Here is a 26,594-nt window from a genome sequence, read left to right on the forward strand (position 1 = left end):
CGGTGTGGAGCAGCATGTGTAAACACAATGGTGTTTCTGATGTACAGAAAACGATCTTTTTTTTTTTTTCTCCCATTCTGTCCCTGTATGTGTCTGTGTACATGTCTCTCTGTGTATGGCCCACTTACTGCGCTTCCCTGGGGTGGGTTGTGGCCAATGTCTCTACTTCAGTACGTCTTCTTATGACTTTCTTTTTCTTTTTTTTTTGGGGGGCATAGAGTGAACAGCTTCAATCAAGGTAAACAACTTAGTTAACTATCAGGAAGGGAGAAAGACACAAACTCACACACCGCACAGGTAATAATAACAACAAACAAAAAGGGAGGGAAATCAAAAAAAAAAAAAAAAGAAGAAGAAGGGTGTATTTTTGCTGCCAGCAATCAACGTGCACACCTTGTCTGTTTTATTTTATTTTATATACATATATATATATATATATATCTTTCCTCCGTCTTTCTTGCCTGTGTGTCTTGCTCGCCTCTTCTTTGCATTGTTTTTTTTTTTTTTCCCCAATGGAGCCACTGAGAGCGGCCAGCGTGGAGAAGCCCAGGCGCACCAGCTCCGTACCAGGGAGCCTGACGCGGGCCTCGCATAGGCGTAGTATTCCACAATCACTCGTAGATGCATTGTGCGCCGCACGTGAGAGTTTTGAACGTTACGGAGTGATTTCTTTGTTGGAGACCGCCGTAAGAGCGCCTGTTGATGGGGTACGTGAAGCCGCCCTGACGGTTCTGAAGGACGATAGGGATGACAATCCACAGCAGCAGCAGCAGCAGCCGCAGCAAATGGAGTTGTCGTCCTCGCTTCCAGGTGTCTCACCAGCTCCACCAACGACAGTCTCATCAGGTGAAACGAAGATGGAAGCCTGTGCTGCTTCCACAGAGCGAGCAATAGGAGAAACGGTAGAAGGTGAGATGTCCACAACGACAGCGGTCACGGATAAACCAACGTCTATTGTTTCCGACCCCCCAAAGGAAAAACTTACTGCCTCATTTACATGCCTTTCATACGATGTCACCGTAACACGTGAGGCCATGAAACGACTGAAGCATGTGGTTGAATACTGTCCAGGGAGGACGGCAGCATTCCTTGAGCAACTTCGCGAGATTGTAGCGACGACAGTGCCTGAAATACCCGCAGCTCCTCCGATTGCGGTGTCGAGGTTGAAATCCAATTCCTCTGCGTATCACACAGCGCGTCAACTTGAGGCATTGTCGGAGTTGTGGGGAAATCGGCGAGATGCCCCTGTTTCCGTGTCCAGCACACTTGGACGGAAACGTGGCTTGTTTGGCGAGGTGGAGCGAAAGGAGCTACACCACCTCGTCATCTCCATCCTTAACCGTGTCTCCAATGACACGGAAAAATACCGTGAGGTTAAGAACGAGTTACTGCGACTACCCATTCCCGAGGCCAATGACGCGATGCTGGCAAAAATTGTTGATGTCTTTTTTCTAAAGGCGGTGCGTGAGCAACACTTCTCCAACCTGTACGCTGAATTAGTCTCTGCGCTATGCAAGGTACCGGGGGGTCAACGAATTGTGGGCGACAAGCAGCAAAGTCTTGAGTACCGAATGCGGCAGCAGCTCCTTCATCGCTGCCAGATGGAGTTTCAGCAGTTGGAGGAGCAGAGCATAGAGCGGGCTGAGCGAGGTGGGGAAGACCGCGCCTCTCAAGGTGCGGAAGAAAGTTTTAAGGAGCGGCGGGATCGGGTTTGTGGCATTGTGCGGTTTGTGGGTGAACTCTTCCTACGTCATATTGTGACAGAGAAGGTGATTGGAAACATTCTTGTGACAGCCTGCACGGGGCTGTACGGTCGTGAAGGATTGTGTGTCCCCCCACCCTACACACCGACGGAGTCACAGATGGATGAGACCATCACGCTACTAGGCATCGTGGATGCGGCCTTCTTTCGTACCCCGTTGGGATCATCCATGTTGGTGGAGTGCACCCACTTCCTGCAGCATTGGTCGTTGCGTCATCCGGTGTCGCGCATTAGGTTCCTTCTGATGTCTGCCGTTGAGAGGCTACAGAAGTTGGTGGAGGAGCGGAACGCTGCCATTGCTGCGTCACAAGAGCAACTACAACTACAACAACAGCAGCAACAGACAACGCAAACTGCTGACGATCCGCAACAGGTGCAGCAATCTGTTCAGGATGGAAAACGGTTGACAAATGGTTCTGTTATTCTGCCACAACCCCTTAGTCCGCGCAACGAAGAAAGTTATTTTAACTCCACAGGAAGTCGATCTGCATCGGCGATGACGAATGACATGTCAGTAAAGAGCAAGCACTTAGTGTTTGTGGGTGGTAAACCCATCCCCGCCCCGCGGAGCGCCGCATCTCGCCAATGCAGCGTCATGTCAATTACCTCGAGCAATTGCCTCACAAACTCCAGTGTCCAATTGACGAAACAACTAGCCACATCCGAAAACGTGGCGCAACACATGCAAAATGTTACACTTGCCACACGCAGCTTGGAAGAAGTGGTGGAGGAAATAATGAAGAGCTTTGCAGATTACATTGCCGTTGTGGGAGTTTGGACGGAGCGCTGTTTGACTGTCGTCAAGGCGGTGAAGGATCGCTCGTTGTATGGTGGCTTCCTTTCCTCCCTAAACCGCTATCATAAGGGAACGTCGAAGCAGGAACTGCGCAAGGTTGCCATGAGCGCATTTGCCAACGCGGTGTGCCAAAGGCTGCATGAAGATTTGGGCATTTTCAAGTACTGGGCAGCCATGATTTTGAGTGATACGGTGCGGGAAGTGCTAGACGAAGACCTGCTCAATGAGGCGCTGCATTATTTGTTAGTCAACGATCCGGCGGCGGTGAAGGTATACCTGCGCGATGTAGCCAAGCATATGCAAGCCGCCTCTAGTAGCCCGCGAACACCGAGCGATGAGACCACGAACTTTACGCGTTACCGCCCACTGCAAGTTGTCCATCGACACAACACTCACCGTAAGAGGGAATACGAGCTGAATGTGGTGAACTTCCCCGATGTTCGTCTTGCGAGTATGGAGATCCATGTATTCTGTGCACTTATTACGGGGACACCCTCGAAGGAGGCTCTGTTTAATGCCGTGCGCTCCTCATCCTACCTGCGCTGCCCGCTAATGGCTCCTGAGATCTTTAGCGCCATCCTGCATGCGGAGCTCTGCAGCAACACCACCGCGTACTTGGAGGACAACTTGGACCTGCTGAGTTTAGTCGTGGACGGCCAGGACCGTGAGATACGCGAGCTGCTTCTTGTCGCGGAGTTGTACGCTGTCTTGAAGGAAGGCTCCACCGAGTCCTTGCGACCGCTTTCGGCAGGCGCGCATGTCATGGCGAAGTTGGGCGATAGCATCATTTCCGATGAGACAAGGCTGCGAGCGCAGAAATACTTCGAGTCGCGCGATGACTGTGCCCATCACTACATTGGCGCGCAGGCCGTACAACTGCAGGCACGCCACGTCCCCAGCAGCGGCAGCAGCAGCGTCGTCAACAACAGCAGCAGCACGAACAGCAACAACAATAACAACACAAACACAAGCAGCGTCGTTCGCCGGCCCGCGATTCAGCGCCGGTGAGGGGAAAATGCCGCTCTTATCTCCCTTTTTTCTTTTCTCTTTTTTTTTTTTTTTTTTCTTTTTCATTTGAATCATCCATTTCGTTCTTTTTCCGCGGTTGTTTGTTTGTTTGTTTGTTTGATTTTGTACTTTTTTCCTTTTTTTGTTTGTTCCTTTTTTTTTGTTTGTTTTTGGTTTCCCCGCGCCCCCCTTTTCCTCCTCCTCCTTCTCGTCGTCCACTGAAAGAAATGACCCTTCAAAAAAATAAATAAATAAAAATAATAATAAAAGTAGAGAAAATAAATAAATAAAAAATAAAATTGAGGAAACCGAACAGTAGAGAAGAAACCAAACACCAAAAAAAAAAAAAAAAAAGTGGTTTTGAAAAGGGGGCGGGTGCACACAAAAACACACTCATTGCGACGACGGTGTGGAATTCGTTTTTGTCATCCCCCTTCCCCCGCCCCCGTCACTTTTCCTCTGCGAACGCGTGGCGGAACAAAAGGACCGAAAAGAAAAGACAAAAAGAAAAGAGGGGGCGGGGGAACACAAAAGTATTTTAAAAGCGGAAAGAAAATAATAATAACAACAACAATAATAAAACTAAGAAAAAAGTGAAGTGAGTCTTAGAAGAGAAAACCACGGAGGGAGAGGGGGGGGATTATTGTTTCGCTCGCAGCGGAGAAGGGAGGGGGAAAGAAAAAAAAAAAGTGGCTAAAAGGAGTCTGCATGCACGTCCGAGCGCACATTTTTGTGTGCAGACGTAATCAACATGCATACATACTTTTTTTTATTCTTTTTATTTTCTTTTTATTTTTCTTTCTTTTTAGAGGCACTGAGCGTGTCGCGTGTCCCATTGGAAAGCGAGGCAGCGTTGAAGGGGAATTGCAGGGGGGGGGGGGGTGGCAGCGAGAGCGAGAGGGGAATTTTCTCCCACCGCCACCACCACCTGCAATAAAGAGGAGAATAAACAGCGCTCCCCTCACAGGAGGAAAAAAGGAAAAAAAAAAAAAAAAAGAAGGAAACGAGGAGGATATTCGGGTGGGTGGGTTTGGGGATGCGAAATGCGTTTCTTTACATTAAAGCCAAAGAAAAAAAAAATAAATAAATAAATAAAAAATTTAAAGAAAAAAAAAGAAAAAGAAAAAAAAAAGAATAAAATAAAATGAGAGTATACTTTACGTAAGATGCCATGGGAAACACGGATGATTACCATCTTCTCCACAAGCACAACGCTGCAAGGGCTCCCTGTGGAAATGGGGAGGAGGGAGGGGAGGGGGAGTTGTGCGAAGCGTGTGTCAAGAGGAGGGAGGGCTTTTATTTTAGGCTTGTTTTTCACATGTGTCTGTGCGTATTTATGTATGTATGGACCCTCTTTTTTTTTTTTTTTTTTTACTTTTTTTTGTTTGTTTGTGTGTTTTGTTTGTTTCTGCGCGTCTCATAGACTTCTGTCTTTTTTGTTGTTTTTGTTCCTTTAAAGTTGATTTGACTGGGGGTTTTGTATGCAGATATATGAATATGAATTTGTATGTAATGTAATGTAATGTATGTTCTGTTTTTGTTCTTTTTTTCTTTTTTTTTTTTTTTTTCTCTCCCTCTTTTTACCTTTTTTTTTTGTTGTTTTTGTTTTTGTTGTGTTTATTGTTGTGATTAACGTTTTGGCCATCATCCAAACAAACTGTAAGGGCAGCAAGAAGAGAGCAAAGGCGAGTAAATACATCCACGCATTATAATATTCATATATTTTATTTTGGCTTATTTATTTTATTTTATTTTATTTTATTTGACTTGTTTATTTGTTGTTGTTGTTGTTGTTTCTTTTCCAAATCATATTTATATATGAATAGGCCGCAGGGAGAAGGGAGGAAGGACGACAAAATAAAAATAAAATAAAAAATAATAAAAGGCGGGGGGTGGGGGGCGTGTTGTTTTTTTTTTATTATTATTTGTTTTGTTTTGTTTTGGATTAAATGAGCGGACAGGATGTGTCTGTGCGTGAGGCGCAGCAATTGGAGCCCATTGACACGCAGGACGAGGCGGAGCTCTCGTTGAGGGAGCCCGGCTCCGCGCTGGAGGTGGTGAAGAGCATCCAACAATTTCATGAGTTGTTTCAGAGCGGTGCCCTCAGCGAGGAGGAGTTCCGAAGCGCAAAGGCCCGTCTTCTTCGTTTGGATGGCCCGCTTCTCAGCGAAGCGAGCTCGCGGGTGTCATATTTTTCGGAGAGGCCGCATCATCGTCGAAGACGTGGTAGAGGCAGCAAGGACTCGCGTTTCAGCGGCGCCTCCACGAAACATGATGAACGGGGTAAAAGCCACAGCAGCAGCAGCAAAAACAAAAACAACAACACCATTAGTAGTAGTAGTAGTAGTAGTAGTAGTACTAGCAGCAGCAGTAGTACTAGCAGCAGTGGTAGCAGCAAATCGACGGACTTTATGATTGCCCCACGTGCCCAAGTATGGCATTTACTCATCTCTGAAAGTGACACGGACAACACGATCGCTACCACAAATGGTGCTACTGGCGTGGAGACGTCCGTTGTTCCATTTCTTTCTGCGGGGGATGAGAAGGAACAGCCGTCGGTACTAGGGGCCGTCCCAGCATGGGAGACGATGCAGTCATCCTCACCAACTGTCCAGCAACGACGGTACGGCACATTTCATTCGCAGTGGAAAATCCAGAGGATGAGTTTACCGCTGCCACAGGGACGATTGCGTGTGCCGCTGCGGTCAAGCCAGGAGGTACGCGTTGAATACTTCAATTGCCTTGGCGCCAGTGGCGACCGGTTTAGTGATGTCATGCTACGCGAGGAAGAGTTACGTCCTCCGTACTTTTTGAGGAAGCGTGGGGCCGCGCCTATGGACACAAGAGAATCAGGGGTGGATTTGACGGTTGTGATGGGGCAGGAATGGAAGGCAGGGGAGGAGTTGACAACATCGAGCAATTCGGCAAATTCGAATTTGGAGATGTGTCTGAACTGGTACTGGATTGACATGGTGGGCCGTGACGCCTCGCTGCGGAAGTACAAGAGCGCCCTTCGTTTTCTTACCAAACGGTTTAACATTTGTGAGTCCTTTTTGATAGATCGGGATCATAGCATTGTAATGCCACAAATCTGCGCCTCACCGAAGGTGCCCACGCAATTTCTTGTTTGCCTGCGTGTTGCCACCCCGCAGATTGCTCTGGACTCCGACAGCGTGCTGGAGCTCACGAACCGCTGGATCATTGTAGTGGACCTGAGCCAGAAGCTTGTCATCACTATTCACCACATGGACTGTGCATGTCTGGCGAATATGCGAAATCAATGGAGTTCTGTGATGAAAGGCAGCAACATTGCGTTTCAGGAATTTCTCTTTAAACTCTTCCACGACGCGGTGAACACATATGAGAGCTCTTTAGAGGCTCACGCAAATCTTTTGGATTTGTGCGAGTCGAAACTTTTCTTTTCCGGGTGCGTTGGGTTGTGCAAGGCTTCCCGCGAGGAGGAGCATCGGCAGGACCAACTCTCGGATCGGAAAGTTCTTTCATACTTTGCAAACAGTTCCCATTCTTCATTTCTAACGCAGCTACTTGACCACAAGAGCACAAAGCCTGTGGATAAGAGTGTCATGAACATGTTTCTCTACCACTTGCATTGCCGCACGAATGCTCAGTATCGTACACTCAGCATCACACAGACTGTGCTTGCAGAAAGCTTTACCAAACTCCGTCTATGTAGCAAGGAGCATGCGAATCAGATGTGTGTGCATTGCATTGAACTTATTAATCAATCTTTGGAGATTCGTGACGAGGCAAAGACGCTCCTGAACCTACACATTTCCCTTCAGTCATTCCGCTCCAACGAATTGATGGCTGTCCTGACAAAATTCTCCGTTTTCTTTACGCCATGTTCATTCCTTGCGGCCGTGTATGGGATGAACTTTACACGCATCCCGGAGTTTAGGTGGGACTACGGCTACTACTACTTTTGGATTGCCTGCCTGGGAATGTGCCTTCTCATCTATGTCTACATGGGGAGGCGCGGACTGCTGCACTGAAATAGACTCAAAAAAAAAAAAAAAAGCAATACAAAACAAACACACACACACACACTAAAAGAAAAAAAAAAGAAAAGAACGTGTAATGATGTTATGAGGACGGCCGAGATGATGACGTCACAAAATAATAATAATAATAATAAGTAAACGAAAGAAAATGGAAGCGAACAAAAGATAATTTTGGTTGTTGTTTTTTGCTTATGTGTGATTAAATGGGGAGGGAGGAGAGGGAGCAACAGAAGGAGAATGAGAGAAGCACTCAATTGTGCCTGTCTCTCTCCCCCACCTTTTTTTTTTCTTTTTCTCTCCTCTATTTCTCTCTGTGTGTGTCCATTTACTTTATCCCCTGCCTCTGTGCATGTATTTGTTACTCATTTCTTTTGTTTCTTGGCATTTTTCTTTTTTTTTTTTTTGCATTTCTGAGGGGGAAAAGGGGGTGGAGTACTTTTCTTTTTGTTTGTTTGTTTGTTTCTTCTTAGTTGTCCATCGTCTTGTTTGTAAATTAGCGTTCCAACTTTGAACGGTGAACACTCGTACATCCTGCAATTAAACCCACGCGCTTTGTACACACATATCCCAACCACCCACTCACTCAGTCACACAGCCATATACAAATATATTTATTTGGTCATAAGCGTTGCACATAACTCAGAATTATATATTTTGGTGCATTACGTGTGGAGTGCCGCGAGGAGGTGCACACACTCACACGAGAGAGAGAGAGAGAAATCCAACGCGCCGAGGTGGACGTAAATAACGATGAATGATCCCAACGATAAATTCATGGCACCACCCATTGGGATTGAGGAGAGGACTGGTGGATCTTGCACGTCGACAGATGTTTCCTCCCCTGGCACCATTCCGCCGTCAACTTCATTGGAGTCGGGCCAGGACATGGAGACTGCCCTTTGGCCGGTTGAACAACAAGGTGGAAACAACAACTCGGTTATTTTTGATGTTGGGAATAGCGTGGAAGCAAGATTGGCCCAAGAAGCCGTGGCTAATGTGCCCTTTCCCTCGTCAGGTCTTATCAATGAGGGGTGTACGTGTTACCTGAATTCCCTTCTGCAGCTCTTATTCCACCTTGGCTACTTCCGCGCTGCCGTCTATCGCATGCCGGAGGAGGGGGAGGAGGAGGATGGAAGCTGCAGTATTTCCGAGGCACTGAAAGAACTCTTTTTCCACATGCAGGAACGTACGACACCGGGACACACGAAAAAGTTGACTGCCGCATTTGGATGGACAGAGCGGGAATTGTTTATCCAACATGATATTCAGGAGATGGCAACGCTGCTGCGTGATAATCTGGAGGAGAAAATGAAGGGAACAGTTACAGAGGGGGCGATCAATCAACTGTTCGAAGGACGTGGAGAACAGGTGGTGATGACGCTTGATAAAACATACGTGTCAAGGAGTCGTGACATCTTTTACGACATTCACTTGCCACTGAGCCCACATGTTACCCTCATTGAGAGCCTTCGCTCGCTGACAGTAAAGGAGCAGTTGGTCGGGGACAATAAATATCGTGTCGAGGAGCTCGGAAAGGAGCCAGAGTACAAGGATGCAGAGAAGAGTTATGAGTTTTGCCGTTTCCCACCCGTTATTTGGTTTCACCTGAAGCGGTTTGAAATGAATCTCATGTCACCTTCGTTGGAGATGAAAAAGGTGAATAATCGTCTTGAATTCCCTGTGGAGTTGTGTTTGCAGGAGTTTGAAAAGGGGGGTGAGAACTGTGAGGTGGGAAAGAGGCAAAATGAAGAGCCGAAGGGAAATACGGGAAATCATGCGGAAGAAATGATAGAAAAGCAAAAACGGCAGCAACAACAACAACCGTTCAGTACAAATTCACCGGCAATTTATGATTTACAAGGGGTTATTGTGCATCGTGGCTCAGTACGTAGTGGTCACTACTACTGCTACATTCGACAATGGGACCCTGTACAAGAAAGTTTTGTACGCTGGATTGAGTATGATGATGATAAAGTGACTGTTGTTTCAGAGGATTTGGCGGTTAGTAACAACTTTGGTGGTTGTGTGACGCGTCAAGGTCGTCAATCGTCTGTAATGGCCACGAATAACGCGTATATTTTGTCCTATGTACGGCGTGCGGATTGTGCAAAGGTGTTGGCATCTCCATCGGCGGATAGTATTCCCCAGCGCGTGTGGAACGCATTCCAGCGCGAGGTGTTGGAGGATAATCGCCGGCTGCAGATGGAGAATGAGCAGCGCCGTAAAATGAACCTGGTCATATTTACGGACGAACTTATCCGCGAGCACGTGGAGCAGTTTCAGAGTGAAACCTTCCCTAGAGACATAAGAGCCTCCGCAAAGCTTGGTATTGAACTCGGGATAGAAAAGCGAGACCCGGTGCGTTTGGTGTACGAAGTGATTGCCGCACACAAACAGCTGAAGTCACTGCAATTAAACCCCGGCGAATTTCGCCTGTGGCGCTCCATAGCAAATCGAAGTATTCGGCCAAATTTGCCGCTCAAAACATATGAGGCCTGTGGTGACACGTTAATGGCAGAATATCTTGACAAGGGCGAGGAGCTGAATAGCCCCATGACATCTATCTTTGTTTACCTCCAGCTACCGACCATGCTGCCGCCATTCCCAGTGACGGATGCGACATCATTTATCTTGCAGTCCCAGAAAAGCGAGGAAGTGAATGAAATTGCCTGCTCCATTTTGCTGCGCCAGTCTGTCAAACTGGATAGTGTCAATCTTTACTTGGAGTATGGCTGTTACCGGAGGTCGCAATTCTTTGTCTACTTGGAACTCCGCAGTGAGGAGGGGTTTCTGCTTGAGTACAAAGATCGGGGTTACACAAATGAACGCACGGTGTTTAATTTTAAAGTCAACCCAGAGTTACAGAATATACTGGGCCTTGTGTATCGGATTGAGATGCCAAAGGCAGCGGCAAGCGTGAGGGTGCGTGAGATACGTTTAGGTGCTCCCGCCACGGCATTGCCGACTCTTCAGCCAACATATCACCCTGGTGAGGCGGTGTTACCGGAAGCTAACGAAGAAAATGTATTGATCTTCTTTAAATACTTCAACTACATCACATGTCGTCTGATCTACGCTGGATCGGCGATCGTACCACTGACAGCTACAATAGAAGCCTGTGGAAATGTGCTTCGCCAGTTGTTGGATGAAGACGGTGCAACGACGGAACCTATTCAAATGCTCGAGGAAAAGCACGCAACGGTGCGTCCGTTACGGAATGATGAGACGATTGCCTCCGCCCGTATTACATCTGCAGCTGTGCTAATTGGTCAACGGGAAGAGACACCACTGGTTTGTCGTTATCCAAGAGTTGAGGAATATCTTAATGCCATTTTGCATGCCATTCTTGTGCGCATAGTACACATCAAATTTGAAAAAAATACCACCCCACATTTGTGGATGTTTGATAGCAGCGGCACCAGTATTAATGGTGGTAGTGTTATTAGTACTAGCAGCAGTGGTAGTAGTAGCAGTAACATTAATTTTAATACAACTGGAAGAAGTGGAAGTGCTGGTGGTGGTGGTGGTGGTGGTGGTGATAATAATAGTAATAGTAGTGGTATTTTGGTTGGAAGCGATCGTGAGGGAGGCGTAGTTGGAGATTCCTCAGTGGTGGAGTTTGTGTTATGCACAAAAGATGAAGAGAAGGAATGCTGCGATACCAGCTTCTACGCATCGAGGAGGTTTGATGTCAATGAAATATATATGCGGAGCATGAACACTCAGTGGAGCTACGCAGAGGTGTGTGAGGTAATTGGTGCTGCGAGTGGGTTTGATCCCAATTACATTCGGTTGTATCGGGGTGACGCCAATGCGAGAGAGCAGGTGTCACCAGAGGCGGACCCCTCACCGAGCACGATGAGTTTTGGGGAACTTTTAGGTGGTGGAAGAAATTGTGTTCTGTTCTTTGAAGTGCTACCAAAGCCACGGCGTGTCATAGAGGCCATGCCGAGGGTTATTGTGACTGTCCGAACTGAAACGAACGAGCCTCTTTACACAGAGAAGATTGTGATGCGGCAAAATGCATCGTTTGGGGATTTGGTGCGGGGAACGCTGGAGCGATGCTCACGGATGTTGCGGCGACGAATTGCCACTACTGCTGCCGCCGCCGCCAAGGATGGTAACAGCGGCAGAATTAATAAGAGCTGTGATGGCTTTGATATTAACAGTGCCAACATGGGTGATGGCGTGGCAGTTCCTTTTAGGATTGCTTCACATTATGTGATTGTGGTAGTGGATGTAGGTGTCGGTACCATCCGGAAGATTATCGAAGCCCCCATGACGCCAGACGGTAAGTGCAACTGTGGGCTGCCCATTAAGGCGGAACGGGAGCCGTTGACACTCTCGCTTTTGCCCGCGCAGCCACTGATGGAAAATGAATTTCGCCTTGCGTGCTGTCACGGGGACTGGCCGGGTGACATGTACGGATGTCAGCCCTTTATATTCGGCCAGCCTTTTTTTGTGACAATCAACAACGCCACCACCGTCTCGGGGGCGCGAGAAGTGTTGCTCGAGTACTCTGGGGTACCACCAGACGAAGTAGCGTCGTCGCGCTACGGAGTGGTGATGTACACAGACATCGTCAGGCACTTTCCAAACTGGAATGAGCGGCTCTACCTGTACTGGAAGAATACGGAGAACAGCAGCGGCCGGATCCCCACACTGCTGCTGAATCACAAGCGGCCGAGAGAAAAACCGGGGTCCCGTTATGTCGTGCAGAATAATCCCGCCCTACGGATATCAAAGAAATGATACGGACAGACTGAAAGAGTGTACGTAAATATTTGTGTGTTGGGGTGGTCGGAATAAGTACGAGTGAACAAATGTGAAAGTTAGCGGAGGCGAAGGAGCACTTCAGCCTGTTGGGAGCATCATAAAAGTCGTTTTAATACAATGCTTCTATTTTGTGTTTTTTTTTTTTTTTTTTTTTTTTTTTTTCTTGTTTTGTATTTCTCTTCGCTTTTGATGGGGTTTGGCCGAGTTTTGTTACTGTTTTTTACTAAACCCGGAAATAAATGAAACACTTTTTTGTTTCATTCCCTTTTTTGTTGTTGTTGTTTTGTTTTGTTTTTTTTTTTGCTGCAGGATGTCAGAAAACTGAGATGGGCGTATGTGCATATATAGATCCATATATATATATACATGTATGTATGTATATGTAAAGAGAGAGGCGGAGAAAGGGAAAGAGAACGAGCGAAAGAGATTTGATTGTGTATCATATATTGCCGTATGTATTCCACTTTATGGCGAAGGGATGTCGTGCGGCATGTGATGTTTCACGTACAGTACAAACACAATTTATTTGAGTGTTGTCCTCCCCTTTGTCTGTGAATAATATGATTTAGGGAGAGACTGGTAATGAATTGCGTGTGTGTTTGTTTATATATATATATAGAGAGAGAGAGAGAGAAAAAAAAAAAAAGAATTTTGGGGATTGGCAGTGATGGATGAGCATCATGTTTGGCTGACGGCGTGTACTTCCACGAGGTGGGTGTCTATTGCCATTGGCACCTCCCTCCCACCCCTACAGAAAGACACACAAAGATATGTCTGCATCCATGGCATCTGTTGGCTCACACAGAGAGCGACAACAGTAATTTATAGCCCAACGGGATGATAGAAGGGAGTGAAGCCAATATTTGTTTCTGGTGAGTGAATGGGTGAATTGTGTATGTATGCGTGAAGGAGGGAACAGAAGGAGGAGACGAAGGGTGAACCACAAAAACAAATGAATTTTCGGTTTGTTTTGTGTGTGTTTTTTGTTGTCGTTGCTGCTTTTTGTTGTTTTGCGATTTGTTTTTTTAATTACTTTTTTTTTTTTCTTTTAAATTAAATTATCATTTGACATGTGTTTTTTTTTTTTCTCCCCTTTCCTTTTCCCACCTGTCGTTTTGTGGTTCCTCTCGTTGCTGCTGCGACCGTTCTTGTTGTTGTTGTTTTTTTACGTGCGGTCCGTTTTGTTCTCTTCGGTCTGGACGTTACTTGAGTGCCGCGGGTTGGAGGGGGGGGGGGGGGGAAGAGGGGGAGGGCGGTGTTGCCTTCCACGGCGCAGTGCGATGGATGTACGCTCCTCTTTTTTTTTTTTTTTATTTATTTATTTCTCTCCTTCTTTCCTTCTCTTCTCTCTTGTTTTGGTTGCGCCGGAATACGTTGAAGGGAAGCACCAGCGTGCATACACACACACACAGAGCCGCCTGTTTGTGTGCGTATTTGCCGTGAAAGACGGTCGGGAGTTTTGCTCCGGTCATTGACGGGCCCGCCATCACACACACACAGAGAGAGAGGGAGAAAAGGGAGAAAAGGGAAAAGAGACAGGTGGAAGGTAATAATAAAATTAATTAATTTTACTTCTTTTTTTTTTTTTTTTTTTTTTTTTTTTCTTTAATTCATTAGGCGTCATAATTTGAACTACAGGAGCAGCCACCGCGGGCGGCAACCAAAGAAAAAGAAAGAAAAAAAAAAGGGAAAGAGACCCGCCATCCTTACACATAGACATACGCACACATTTGTGCGCATAGACCACGAAGTTTTATTGTCGTTTTAAATATTATAAATAAAAATAAAAAAAGAAAAATTTGACGTGTTTGTGTTGGGGGGAAAAACAGAGAAGAAGAGGGGAGGAGGAGCGAATGGCGGAGGCATCGAAGTACAAGAAACTCACCCCCATCGACCATGTCCTCATACGGCCGGAGATGTACGTTGGCAGCGTGGATACATCCTCCAGTTCCATGTTTGTCTTTGATCATGAGAAGGGCCGCATGGTGTGGGAGTCACTGAAGGTCAACCACGGCCTCCTGAAGATCGTGGATGAAATTCTCCTCAACGCCTCTGACAACATCGCAAACAAAGGCGGGCGCATGACGTACATCCGCGTTCACATCACGGAGGCTGGGGAAATCACAATAGAGAATGACGGTGCCGGTATCCCCATTGTACGCAGCAAAGAACATAAACTTTACATCCCAGAGATGGTTTTTGGCCACCTTCTCACCAGCTCCAACTACGACGACACGAGTCAGAATGCCGTCGCAGGACGTCACGGATACGGCGCAAAACTAACGAATATTTTGTCTCACCGCTTTTCCGTCTGCTGCCGCACAAAAGGGAAAGAGTTTCATATGAGTTGGCACGATCATATGCGCAGGGCGACAGCCCCACGTGTGTCGAACGTCGACCCAAGAGAGAGGAATCTCACACGGGTGAAGTTTCTTCCAGACTACGAACGCTTTGGATTGGACGCGAATAAAATCTCACACGACATGAAGCGTGTGCTGCACAAGCGCATCATGGATCTTGCCGCGATGTTTCCAAGCATTGAAATATCACTGAACGGCGTCCCGTTTGCCTTTAAATCCTTCGCCGACTACGCCATGTTGTACTCTTCCCCCACTTCCAGTGGAGAAATGCCACCGGCACCGTTTGTGTACGAGAGCCGCAATGGTGCCATTGCGTTTATTCCCTCCCTTACCGCCGGCACACGTCGTATCTTTGGTGTCGTGAATGGCGTCGTGACGCACAACGGCGGCACCCACTGCAACGCGGCGCAGGAGGTCTTACAATCCTCACTGGAGAATGTTGAGAAGGCACTGAAGAAGGATAACAAAGTGATTGACACAAATCGTGTTTTGCGACATTTTACGATTCTTGTGTTTCTCGTGCAGGTGCAACCGAAGTTTGATTCGCAGAACAAGGCGCGCCTTGTTTCCGTGCCAACGATGCCGCGTGTTCCAAAACAGGAATTGATGGACTTTCTTCTTCGCATGCCGTTTCTCGAGGCGCATGTCAACACCGTGACGGGGCAGCTCGCACAAGAACTTAATAAAGAGATGGGCGCCGGGCGACGCATGAGCAGCAAATCTCTCATCTCTTCCATCACGAAATTAGTGGACGCCACCACGACTCGCCGGGACCCAAGGTTCGTCCGCACCCTCATTGTCACGGAGGGCGACTCTGCAAAGGCACTCGCCCAGAACTCCCTGTCAAGCGACCAGAAACGCTACACAGGTGTGTTCCCACTCCGTGGGAAGCTTTTAAACGTGCGCAATAAAAATCTCAAACGCCTTAAGAACTGCAAAGAGCTACAGGAACTCTTCTGTGCCTTGGGGCTTGAACTGGGGAAGATCTACAAGGACGCGGAGGAGCTACGCTATCAACGCCTGCTAGTCATGACAGACCAGGATGCCGATGGATCACACATTAAAGGACTTGTCATCAATGCCTTTGAGGCACTATGGCCCTCGTTGCTGAATCGCAATCCGGGCTTCATTTCCATTTTTTCGACGCCCATTGTGAAGGTGCGTCTGAGAGACAAGTCGACCCATTCCTTTTTCAGTCTGAAGGAGTTTCACAAGTGGCAGAAGACACATGGAAATGTTTCCTATACCGCTAAGTATTATAAAGGTCTCGGCACATCCACAACAGCCGAGGGAAAGGAGTACTTTAAAGACATGGATAAGCACACAATGCGACTTGTGGTGGAACGTAATGACCATAAATTACTTGACAGTGTGTTTGATTCCCAGGAAGTGGAGTGGCGCAAGGATTGGATGACAAAGGCAAACGCTTACACAGGGGAAGTTGATATAGATCGAAGTAAGAAGACACTGACTGTACCCGATTTTGTTCACAAAGAGATGGTACACTTTGCACTTGCCGGTAATGCCCGCGCTCTTGCACACGCTGTGGATGGATTAAAACCCTCCCAACGGAAAATTTTGTGGGCCATTATGCGTCGCTCTGGTAACGAATCGGCCAAAGTGGCACAGATGTCAGGTTATATTTCGGAGGTTTCGGCCTTTCACCACGGGGAAATGTCATTGCAAGAAACGATTATTAAAATGGCTCAAAATTTTACGGGTGGGAATAACATTAACCTGCTCATTCCAGAGGGTCAGTTTGGTTCTCGTCAGCAGCTCGGTAATGATCACGCGGCGGCTCGTTACATCTTTACAAAACTCTCCAGTTTGGCACGGATACTTTTCCCCAGTGAAGATGAGCCTCTGTTGGATTACGTTACGGAAGAAGGACAGCAGGTGGAGCCAAACCACTACGTTCCCATTCTTCCTTTGCTGCTGTGCAACGGCAGTGTTGGTATTGGATTTGGTTTTGCATCAAACATTCCTCCTTTTCATCCGCTTGACGTTTCAGCAGCGGTACGAAGCATGATTAATGGCGAGGCTGCCAAAGTTGTAGTACGGCGGCTTGTGCCGTGGGCTGTAGGGTATCAGGGTGAAGTACGTCGAGGGCCCGAAGGAGAATTCATTGCGGCTGGAAGTTATCAGTACTACGTAGATGGCCGTGTGCACGTGACGGAGATACCATGGACACTTAGCATTGAGGCATTCCGCGACCATATTTCCGTTCTCGCTTCGAAGGATGTTGTGCAGCGTATTGCCGACTATTCGGGTGCGAACCATGTGGACATTGACTTGGAACTCACGAATGGCGCTATGACAACATACGCGGAGTGTGAGAGTGAACTTTCCCTCACCCAACGTATTTACATCAATGGGACCGTCTTCTCCCCCACTGGTGTCCTCACCCCTCTGGAAGGGGATTTGGCACCTGTTTTACAGTGGCATTACGACCGCCGCCTTGACCTTTACAAGAAACGACGTCAACGTAACTTGGGCCTTCTTGAGGCTGAACTCGCACGGGAGAAATCCACGCTGAAGTTTGTGACCCACTTTCGTGAAGGAAAAATTGACATTGTCAACGCCACAGACGACAGTCTGGCAAAGACGTGTAGTAAATTGGGTATGGTTCGCGTCGATGACTCCTATGACTATGTCCTGCGTAAACCCATCACCTTTTACACAAAAACGAGCCTGGAGAATCTTAACCGCAAAATCGGCGAAACCGAGAAACGCATCGACAAGCTCAAGAAGACAACACCTGTTCAGATGTGGCTTGACGAGCTCGACCGCTTCGACCGCGCATTTGAGGAGCATGAGAAGACGGCGGTGGCGACCATTCTTAAGGAGCGACGGGTGAACCCCCCAACAGGAGATGTTAGTCGGACCCTGCAACAGCCGCGACTGGAGTTGGAGGAGGTCAAAGTCTCTTCTTCCGGTGGGAAAAGCGTCCCAATGCGGGTGAGGGTGCGGAAGTACGTGCCCCCGCCACCGAGTAAACGGCCCAATGTGGGCCAGAGTGTTGGTGGTGGTGGTGGTGGCAGCGTCAGGAGCAGTGCGGCGGCGGTGGTGGCACATGTGAAGGCCGAAAAGAAGGCGGCGCGAGCAAGAAGCATGCAGAAGATGTTGTTAGATGTCGTTGCACGGCAAGTGGCACGTGTCCTTCCACGACTGCCGTGGTTTTTGTTTTGAGACACGCGCCTCTTGAAATAAAGAAAGAAGGAAGGAATCGAAAGAAAAAAGAAAAAGCGAGCATTTTTAAACGGCTTAAAATGAAAAAAAAGGGGGGGAGGAGAAGCTGTGAAGGTAGTTTGAGTGCTGGGGATGGGGGTGCAGTCACCATTACATGATAGAGCATAGAAGTTTTCCCTTTAAATCCACCGGAATGAAAAATAAAATAAAATACAGATGGAGTCTTAAAACAGAAGAAGAAAAATAAAAGGTGAGATATAAATTCACCCATAGAGAGAGAGAGAGAGAGCAAGATTTTCTTGTGCAATTTATATTTCTGCCTATCTCTGTGGGTAGGCAGTTGCCCGTAAACAAGAAGAAGAAACGTTCCCAAACAAAGAAAAAAGAAATTGACAGAAGAATACGGCTTAAGAACATTACCAGCAAGATGGGGGGACAACAATAATAATAATAATAATAATAATAATAAAAGAAGAAGAAATGGATCCCGATATGCCATGAAACATATTTAAAAAATACGGTTGTAAGATTGTGCGTGTGTTAGGGACAACCAAACAGACAAACAGATAGAGGGAATATGGCATGCACATATACTGGGATACACGGTAAACTAGTTTTGGCGTTGGTAGTAAGTGAAATGGCTTCAATTTTTCTACCTCTTGATGGTGACATTCTAACTGCACATCTGTGGATTAGTTCCCATGTATCTTTCCTCTATGCCGTATGTGTATCTCTTTGCGTGTGTCTGCGTATTTGTTTTTATGCACTGGTGCTTTTTCCTTTTGTTTTTGTTTTGTTTTTTTGGCATTATTATTATTATTACTGTTATTGGTTGTTGTTGTTGTTTTTGTTTTTAGGTCATGGAGTTGGACTCCATCAGGATGCAGCTGCGGGAGCTGCGCAGGTACTATGAAGATGATACAAAGAGCGATGACGACATTATCTACAGTGTTTACAATTGGGTCAAAGATGCCCATGTAGTGGCACAGCTTCTGCTGTTGGAGGGCCGTTTTCCGGAGTTGCGCCGCTGCCTGGATCTCTGTCGATATGTCCTACACGAGCAACATGCGGAGGAGAAAAGTAGTAACTTTGGTGGTGGTGGTGGTGGTGGTGGTGGTAAGAGTCCACGTAAAGTCATTTCTGGCGCCGTTGGGGAGGATCGTTTGCTGATGGACTCTCTCCTTGTGCGCACTTCACAGTTGCAGAAGCAGTACGAAGAGGCCCGCAAGAAGATGAAGGGTCGCGACACGCAGTACTACATGAATAAACTTCTCCCCACCGATAAAGAGGCGGTGGACTTTGACGGTACAAAAAACAAGACCGCGGCTGGGAAAAGGCGAGAGCCCTCTCCCCCGGAACGCGGCGTTTCGTTTGGTCGACGCACACGTCTTAATCGATGGAAAGTACCCCCCGTGTTGCCGCCACTTGTGACGGAAGCTCGACCATTTTTTCGCCACGTCGTGGATACGGGTCCCGAAGAGGTTTCAGATGCTCGCTCAAGGCGCTTGTGGATTCAATCACGAATGGATGCAACGTCCACATCGTCTTTTGTGGAAACTAGAACCGGCAGTGCGTACTCAGTGCCCTATGAGGATTCACTGAGAGACGGACCTTTCTCGGGAGCCTCCGAGACGACGGCGGTGCAGGAGCAGCCGGCAGACATCGCACACAGCGATAAATCCACCCCGCCGCCGTCGCCGGTGTTGTCGGTTTCGGCAATGAAAGCATCCCTCCAGCAAAAGGTGTTGGGGCGATCCAGACCAGCATTGCCTGGAAGCTATGTACGACCGCTTTCGGCGGGAATAGCCACTTCTATGCTGCCTTCTGGCGATGTGGAGTATCATCTCGTGAATAATGTGGATGCACATGCCATACGGGCAGCGGTTGCCATTAAATCGGCATCCGAGGCTCAAGAACGTTCGGTTGCCGTTATGCAATCGCTTACAAATTCAGCGCGTCTCTTACTTCAAAAAGAACAGGAGAAAAAGGAACAACAACAAGATGAAGTGACGCTGATAAAACCCATGAACGGCGTTGGTATCTGTAGAAAGGGAAGCGAACAGAGGGGAAATAACGACAACTTCTCAGAGTGTGCGCATCGTGGGGCCCTATCTTGTAGTTCCTTCTCTGCCGTCGGCAAAATGGGCAGGGGGACGGTCTCGTCGAGGCGACTTCGAGGAGCCGTTTTATCGCCCTTGACTTCACCTGCAACATCCGGGTGTTCGGGGATGCGGAGTAATGACTTGAATGTCTCGGAGATGACGAATACGTCGCTGAACGTCGTAGCAGAAACCCCAGAGGAGAGTAAAAGTGCGTGTTTTTTGTCTCCTAAGAAGGAATCGTTTTGCCTGGGCGATTTGCATCCACAAATCTCGCAAGATGCAAAAAGACAGCTGGAAGAAATATACGAAAACTACAGGGAAAAAAATGACGAACTGTTGGCATCCATGCGGGCAATGTGTCGCAAGGTGAAGGATCACGGTAACCTCTTCAAGCCCCACGAGCAGGTTGTGCTGGTGGAAGACACGGCTGTGTGGAAGGCTCGGCGACGGCAACCTGCGACTGTTTTAGACCGGTCTGTGACTGCTGGTTCCTCAATATCCGAGTTGGGTCTTTCAACCATCCACACACTGGACTCCAAAGGCACTTCAAACACCAGTGGTGGCATTGCAGCCGATTTACTAACCGCACCCCTGGCCGTCAGAAATACAACACCATCCGGGGGAAGAATGATGGGTTGTGGCGTTGCGCCATCAACGGAGGGTAGTTCAAAACTAAATGAGTGGGAACACGTCCATGGGAATATGCAGGAATGGGAAAATGCAGACCGCAGGCCGAAGGAAACATGTACGGCGACACGCGATGGTTGGGTTGTGGAAGAATCTGTTTCCCGTGGTCCTGGCTACACGGGGTTTGGCGAGGCGTCCCCAATAACTACCTGCTCATCGACAAAATGCGTTTCTCCGTTGTTGTCACCGGCAGAATTGCGGCTTGCACGATTGAAGGCCTCAACACACGTGGCTTTTCCTGATGTACACGAGGTGGTGGTTCGTCGGACCACTAAACTTGTAGAACAGGAGCGGCGTTTCATGAAAGTTGGTAGCGTCATATCTCCGTCACAGGCCACGTCGTCTTGGTCGTCATCGTCCTTAAAGCCCGTCAGGGGTGCGGTAAATAGCTTTAAAGCGTCCCATTTCTTGTCAAAAAATATGTCAACAAAGACGTCTGAAAAGGATCTTGTTGCAGGGCAAGTGGAGACGAGTCTTGAACCCGCGTTGGACACGCGGTCTGGCGACAAGGATGAGAGGGACAAAACCATTCAGAAGCCTCTTCTCATTGAGGAACCTTATCGTTGGATGAGCTTTGCGCTTAGTGACGCTGGAAAAGCGGAGATGAATCTTTCACTTATTTTGGCAACGGTTCGAGTGCAGTGTGCTTTTCGATGTTTTTTGGCCAGACGTGAGCGGCAACGTCGCGCTGCCACCTTGGAAGAACATTTTCGCAGCATGGCTCTACGTGTAAAATCTGTTGTTGCAATTCAACGGTTTGTCCGTGGATGGTTAGCACGTCGGCAGATGGTGACAATTCTTTTGCGCCTTAGCTACCAGTTGGACCAGCGGATTGCACATGAGGCCATTTCCTCCGACGATGCGGGTTCCGACGGAGCGGGAAATAACTTTGGTCTAAGTACTATGAGACAGCGCGGTGCTTCATTTAGTAACTCTTTACTGATGGAAAAAAAGAACAGCGCTTCCTTTTTATCAGGCGGGGAATTCAATGATTGGTCGAATCATTGGCGCTCGACCCGAATGGCCGCCGTTCCAACTTTGTCATCGAAATACAAACTCTACTCTATACCAGACACCAATCTTTTTACACAGTCTGCGACCCGCTCTGCGCGATTGCGTCGCATTCAGAAAAATATTGCATGCCGAGTGATTTTACGAACTTTTCGTGAACATTTTTACCAAGTGTTGAAGCGATGGGAAAGGGAAACACGCACTTACATGAATTACGTGACTGGGAAATTGGACTTTATGGAAGCGTTTGGCCCAAAAAGGGGCTATCTAAATTTTCATGACACTGTCGCACGTCAGCTGTTAGATAGCAATGAGACGACGAATGATAACAACGTCTCACAGAGTCTGTCGCTTTTTTCGAGTGTCTTCCCGCTTCCGCCGGACCGTGTGTTGGGTGATGTGGTTGCCGCTTGGGAATTTCGTATGGAAGATGCCCGATGTTTGGGTGAATTTATGACACCGCTTCATCACGTAAAGCTCTCCGAGTTGCAGCGGATACTGAGGGAACGCCAAGAGGCAGAAGGGCTGCAACGTCTTATGGAGGAGGAGCTGCGCCTGCAAAAAGAGGAGGAAATTCAGCAACGGCAACGCGTCAAGGTGGATGCCGTTTCAATGATTCAACGCTGTGCGCGTGGGTACCGGATTCGGTACTGGTTTTCTATGCAACGTCACAAAGCCGACGAACGGAACTCGATTCAACACCGTCGAGCTGAACTCATCGATGGCAGTTCCGTTGCGGTTTCCGGTTCGCAAACTTGCAATGGCGGGGGGGATTTTTTGTTGTCTCTTCCAGCGTTGAATGCAACCATCTATTCAGAGGAGCAGCCAGTCCCACCAAATGTGGCTAGGGTGATTATGGAGGGTATTTACCGTCGCCATCCCATGAGTTTTGCTTTGGATGACGAGGCACGTCGCAGGAGATTGAAGGTGGTGACTTTATTACAGTCATTTTTACGGTATCGTGACAGTGTGAACTGTCTGACAGACCGGTATGTTGATATCTGCGCAACCGTAATTCAACGAAACTGGCGAATTGTGCTAAAACGACGAAGAGCACTGGAGAAGCAAAAAAGAAAATGTATGATCAAAGTTCTCCGGGCTATGGAATCCTGAAAGAAACATGTTGGATTGGATTTAAATTGTTTCCACACTCCTATCATTTCTCATCTACACAAACACACAGAGAGACAGTCCATTCTTTCTCCTTTATGAAATATATATATATATATACATGTACATAAATACATGTATATATGTACATGCTTGACTTTGGAGAGACGAGCCTGGCACGGAGGGAATGAACGGGATTTTGCGTGACAGTCCAACCGGGACGAAGGAGATTGAAATGTGGTTTGTGTGTATGTTGCAAACAATGATGATGGATGCCTTTTTCCTCCCCCATTTTTTTTTTTTTTTATCACTGCCTCCTTCCACTCGCAGTTGGTTTTAGCGTTATTTACTGTTATGTTCACAGCTGTTTTTTTTTTTTTTTTCATTATTTTTTTTTTTTGTGATGTTTTGGAATGACACTTCTTTTCGGTGGGTCGATGTGTTACTGCCACACACAAAATAAGTTGGGGAAACGCATTTCGGGCGGGTTGGCCGGGCGGTGTTTAACGAGGCGCGCGCGGGGGGGGAGGGGAGGAAGTGAAAGAAGCGCAGAAAAATAATAAAAACACGAAAGGAGTGGGGAGAATTTAAAGAAATAAATTTCTTTCTGGATGCATCGGAGAACACTACGCCGACTGCAACAGGTCGTGCAAAACCCACCTGTTGGTTCTGCCAACATTCCTTCGCCCTACGCAACGGAAGGGGGCCACGTTCCCATCTGGTCGATAGTTAACGGATTCGTGCAGAAACGCAACTGGGTGTTTCGCAACCCGGAGTGGTGTGATCTCTGCAAGGAGCCGGTGGCCCTCTGGGTGAATCACCACGGGCGAAAAGACCACGCTTTGATGGATATGCACTACACGCAGATGGTGGAGTTTCCACGCAGATGGAATCCAGAGGAAATTCTAGCCGTCTTCTTGGAAGAATTGGGGCTCTCGGTAGAAGCTTACCAGAAGTACTACGGCGGGTATGAGCGGGAACACCGCAATGAGCTTTACGCGATGCTTGTGGCATTAGAGGAGGCAAAGATGCTTCACTTTGGAGAGCCACGAGATACATACTTGTACCGCATGCAAGGTGGCCTCCGTGGGATGGATCACCAGGGGGCTTTGGTGCTGCATCGATACATCCTTGGCCCCTTCATGCGCATATACCCCAATGGGCATATTCAAGACTATTCAAACCTGGTGGACTTTGTGACTTGTGCGTACAACATGGAGACCGTCTATGATTTATGCGGCTTTTATACACTGGATAAAGTAGCGTTGAAGGCGGATTACAAGCCAAGCTCCCCTGCTGCATTAGGCCTGGGAGGCATTGCGGTACATTCTTCTGCCACACATGGCTTCGCTCAACAAGCGATGGAAAAACCACAACAATCACCACAACCACAACCACAGCGACACATGACAGTAGGGACCGGTGGCCGTAGCGCTGCCGATATGGAAGAGGAGGCATTCTCAAGGAAGGCTGTCTTTGTTCGGCAACTTTTGGGCCAGTTACGCTGGTTGACACTGCCAGACGAAGAGCACCCTGCCGGTCACATGTTTCCACAGCATTTGATGTTTCTTGGTGAAATCTGCCTGAAGTCGCTCGTGGCTGAAATTGTGGCGGCGCGATTGTGTGAGTACATGGTGCGTGTGGAGCCTGTCTGGCGGGATCACGGATACGAACGTGTGAAGCTTGACGTGGACAAAATCATGAGGAAAGAAAACGATATTCTACCGGAGCCCGTAAAGTTTTTCTACCGCCCCATGTCGCCGAAGATGGATGATCTCTACAGCACCAACCGGGGTAACTTGGATGAAGCGCTGGAGAAGGCTGTGGTCGCACCAGTATCGGGTAAGGGTGCGTAGGATAAACATGGAGAAAGGAGCTAGAGAAAAAGCAGGTAACCTTTTTTTTCAGTTATCTGAGGGCCTGCAGAGTTTCTTGTAATCTTCCTTTGGCTGTTTTGGATAAGTCTTTGCGTTGTATGTGTGTTGACACCCTATCGGTGGTTAGACTGGTTGAGGGGGTAATGTTGCAGCTGTGTGTGTGTGTTTTGTTGAAGGCATCAATGCCTCCGCGAGGGAAACAGAATGAGAGGGCGAGTGAAGACGCACGCATAAAGTTTTTATCCACGCGTGTAAAACGATGACATGTGTAATTTGCTCAACCCTTTGTACATAGATGCATAATATATACATGTATGTAAACTACCATATAATTCTTTGCAGAATCTATACAAATGTATGTGTTTTTTTTTTTTTTTTTTTTTCTCGTACCGTCATTATTTTTGATATAACTCCGCACGCATGTATATATACATGTGGGAAGTTCAGAACTGTTTTTAGAGCCATTTAAAATGTTGATATCATCAAAAGCTGTGTGGTGCCGTTTTTTATTAAACGAGACACTTTTTCACATGTCTGTTAGACGGGGAAGAGTCATTCGAGTAGTTTCATCTGGCTGGAGGAACCATCCACTTTACACAACTATGGCCTCCACTTATACAATTACGGAAGGGAGCAAAGTCTCTTTATGTCAACCAGACCGGGTCTCCAGGACTCCTGCGGGTAATCCCGGTTCCTCTCCCAATTTTTTTTCAGCATCATCGTCGTCTGTCAACGGGGGTGTCGCAGCACCGCCACGCATCCCACCGCCGGGGCGACGCGTGTCACGGTGGTTCTTCCCCGGCTTCACAGCAGAGGAGGCGCACCGGGAAGGAGTCGAGACTTCCGCAGATAAGACGGCTGTGTCGTCAAGTAGAAGAGAAAAAAGGGCATTAACATCCTCTGCATCGCCGAAGAATACGACCGTGCTGCCGTCTTTATCAACGGAATCGCGTCCCATGCAACCCGCAGGGTATAATTTGGCTCCGCGGCAAGAAGACAAAATTGAGCGTACACGCGTTTTGCAAGGAGCGACGAAAAAGGCTCCCGCCACGAATAGTCCTACTCCCCGAGGGACTGCAGTACTGTTTTCGAGCACCTCGTTGGATGATGATCTTCCCTCTGCCTTCCGCGATTATCAAGAGCGACGCAACCAGAGTATCAAGGCCTTTTTGTCCACGGCATTAGGCAGCGCCTTCACAAAGGCCGGAATGGATAGCGATGGGCTCCGCACGAGTTTTTCCGCTGCCGCATCCGAGGCAACAAAAGAGGCGGTTGGCCTTCGCCGTATATCACCCAAAGTGCTCATATCGTTTCTTCCCGGGCCGGACAATGCGTGGAACTGGGTTGACATCTCAGCGCACCCGACGGCTTCCCTTGACGAGTACCGGGGTGCCCTCTCCCAAGTGTTGATTGACCTCGGTACGCATGAAACGCTTGTCAGCGATGCACTGGAACCGATGCTTTTGCCACAGACAACTGTAATGGATGGGTGTCATTGCCTTGTTGTCCGCTACGCCGAAGACGTTTCGAAGGCCTGCATGGACGGCTTTCAAGAGCTTACGAATCGTCTCACCATTCTTGTGACAGACACACGGGTGATGACGATTCACCGTACGCATTGTGAATTTGTGGAAAATATAAAATGGAACTGGTTGAACTTAATGAAGGAGCATGGAATACAGGGTAAAACGTTTCTTTTGAATCTTCTTGTAAAGGAATCTGTGGACACGTTTAACACCGCCCTCACGTGCTGCATTGTGGAGTTTGATAACTACGAAGGAAGTCTCTTCTCTTCGAAACGTCAACGATCCACGCTGGCACGCGAGATGTATCACATCAAGCGTCGAGCATCCGTGTATGCGCGAGTATTAGTACTGACGGGCGAAGCCTATAG

General features: G+C 47.8%; 7 protein-coding genes across 7 annotated transcripts, besides 45 other annotated features; all 7 read left to right on the forward strand.

The window, feature by feature from the left end:
* Positions 1 to 7,157: part of a sequence feature (heterozygous, Esmeraldo-like haplotype) that runs on past the window's edge.
* Positions 300 to 357: a sequence feature (A-rich).
* Positions 415 to 441: a microsatellite.
* Tc00.1047053508277.340 (hypothetical protein, conserved) lies at positions 513 to 3,566 on the forward strand (the record flags this gene model as incomplete). The annotated part of the gene is made up of 1 exon (XM_815199.1): positions 513 to 3,566. One exon carries the CDS (start codon positions 513 to 515, stop codon positions 3,564 to 3,566), a length of 3,054 nt encoding a protein of 1,017 aa, XP_820292.1.
* Positions 759 to 784: a microsatellite.
* Positions 2,069 to 2,110: a microsatellite.
* Positions 3,455 to 3,510: a microsatellite.
* Positions 3,592 to 3,629: a microsatellite.
* Positions 3,664 to 3,736: a microsatellite.
* Positions 3,806 to 3,865: a microsatellite.
* Positions 4,330 to 4,373: a sequence feature (T-rich).
* Positions 4,538 to 4,570: a sequence feature (A-rich).
* Positions 4,633 to 4,711: a microsatellite.
* Positions 4,921 to 4,957: a microsatellite.
* Positions 5,074 to 5,093: a microsatellite.
* Positions 5,101 to 5,176: a sequence feature (T-rich).
* Positions 5,287 to 5,330: a microsatellite.
* Positions 5,342 to 5,361: a microsatellite.
* Positions 5,421 to 5,450: a sequence feature (AT_rich).
* Positions 5,475 to 5,509: a microsatellite.
* Positions 5,516 to 7,579, forward strand: Tc00.1047053508277.350 (cation transporter, putative; the record flags this gene model as incomplete). Its single annotated transcript, XM_815200.1, has 1 exon — positions 5,516 to 7,579. One exon carries the CDS (start codon positions 5,516 to 5,518, stop codon positions 7,577 to 7,579), a length of 2,064 nt encoding a protein of 687 aa, XP_820293.1.
* Positions 5,896 to 5,961: a microsatellite.
* Positions 7,158 to 7,494: a sequence feature (haploid, non-Esmeraldo-like haplotype).
* Positions 7,495 to 13,638: a sequence feature (areas merged during assembly that could not be assigned to a particular haplotype. This can correspond to areas where the two haplotypes were merged or to regions with more than two copies in the genome that were merged during assembly.).
* Positions 7,589 to 7,658: a sequence feature (A-rich).
* Positions 7,703 to 7,722: a microsatellite.
* Positions 7,849 to 7,901: a sequence feature (CT-rich).
* Tc00.1047053508277.360 (ubiquitin hydrolase, putative) lies at positions 8,339 to 12,340 on the forward strand (the record flags this gene model as incomplete). The annotated part of the gene is made up of 1 exon (XM_815201.1): positions 8,339 to 12,340. One exon carries the CDS (start codon positions 8,339 to 8,341, stop codon positions 12,338 to 12,340), a length of 4,002 nt encoding a protein of 1,333 aa, XP_820294.1.
* Positions 11,009 to 11,063: a microsatellite.
* Positions 11,097 to 11,126: a microsatellite.
* Positions 12,498 to 12,534: a microsatellite.
* Positions 12,615 to 12,664: a sequence feature (T-rich).
* Positions 12,705 to 12,749: a microsatellite.
* Positions 13,323 to 13,414: a sequence feature (T-rich).
* Positions 13,587 to 13,620: a sequence feature (G-rich).
* Positions 13,639 to 26,594: a sequence feature (heterozygous, Esmeraldo-like haplotype).
* Positions 13,660 to 13,721: a sequence feature (T-rich).
* Positions 13,912 to 13,935: a sequence feature (AT_rich).
* Positions 13,937 to 13,971: a microsatellite.
* Positions 14,127 to 14,165: a sequence feature (AT_rich).
* Tc00.1047053508277.370 (mitochondrial DNA topoisomerase II, putative) lies at positions 14,218 to 17,913 on the forward strand (the record flags this gene model as incomplete). The annotated part of the gene is made up of 1 exon (XM_815202.1): positions 14,218 to 17,913. The coding sequence occupies one exon, from the start codon at positions 14,218 to 14,220 to the stop codon at positions 17,911 to 17,913; it is 3,696 nt and encodes a 1,231-aa protein (XP_820295.1).
* Positions 17,741 to 17,794: a microsatellite.
* Positions 17,928 to 17,969: a sequence feature (GA-rich).
* Positions 18,351 to 18,382: a microsatellite.
* Positions 18,687 to 18,768: a sequence feature (T-rich).
* On the forward strand, positions 18,774 to 22,826 carry Tc00.1047053508277.380 (hypothetical protein, conserved; the record flags this gene model as incomplete). Its single annotated transcript, XM_815203.1, has 1 exon — positions 18,774 to 22,826. The coding sequence occupies one exon, from the start codon at positions 18,774 to 18,776 to the stop codon at positions 22,824 to 22,826; it is 4,053 nt and encodes a 1,350-aa protein (XP_820296.1).
* Positions 19,004 to 19,031: a microsatellite.
* Positions 22,927 to 22,974: a microsatellite.
* Positions 23,191 to 23,223: a microsatellite.
* On the forward strand, positions 23,435 to 24,679 carry Tc00.1047053508277.390 (hypothetical protein, conserved; the record flags this gene model as incomplete). The annotated part of the gene is made up of 1 exon (XM_815204.1): positions 23,435 to 24,679. The coding sequence occupies one exon, from the start codon at positions 23,435 to 23,437 to the stop codon at positions 24,677 to 24,679; it is 1,245 nt and encodes a 414-aa protein (XP_820297.1).
* Positions 25,063 to 25,083: a microsatellite.
* On the forward strand, positions 25,171 to 26,594 carry Tc00.1047053508277.401 (magnesium and cobalt transport protein, putative; the record flags this gene model as incomplete). Its single annotated transcript, XM_815206.1, has 1 exon — positions 25,171 to 26,594. A coding segment is annotated over one exon (1,424 nt), but the record flags the coding sequence as incomplete, so codon positions are not given.

Source organism: Trypanosoma cruzi, genomic scaffold (assembly GCF_000209065.1).
Source record: "Trypanosoma cruzi strain CL Brener 1047053516753 genomic scaffold, whole genome shotgun sequence".
Taxonomy (NCBI): Eukaryota; Euglenozoa; class Kinetoplastea; order Trypanosomatida; family Trypanosomatidae; genus Trypanosoma; species Trypanosoma cruzi.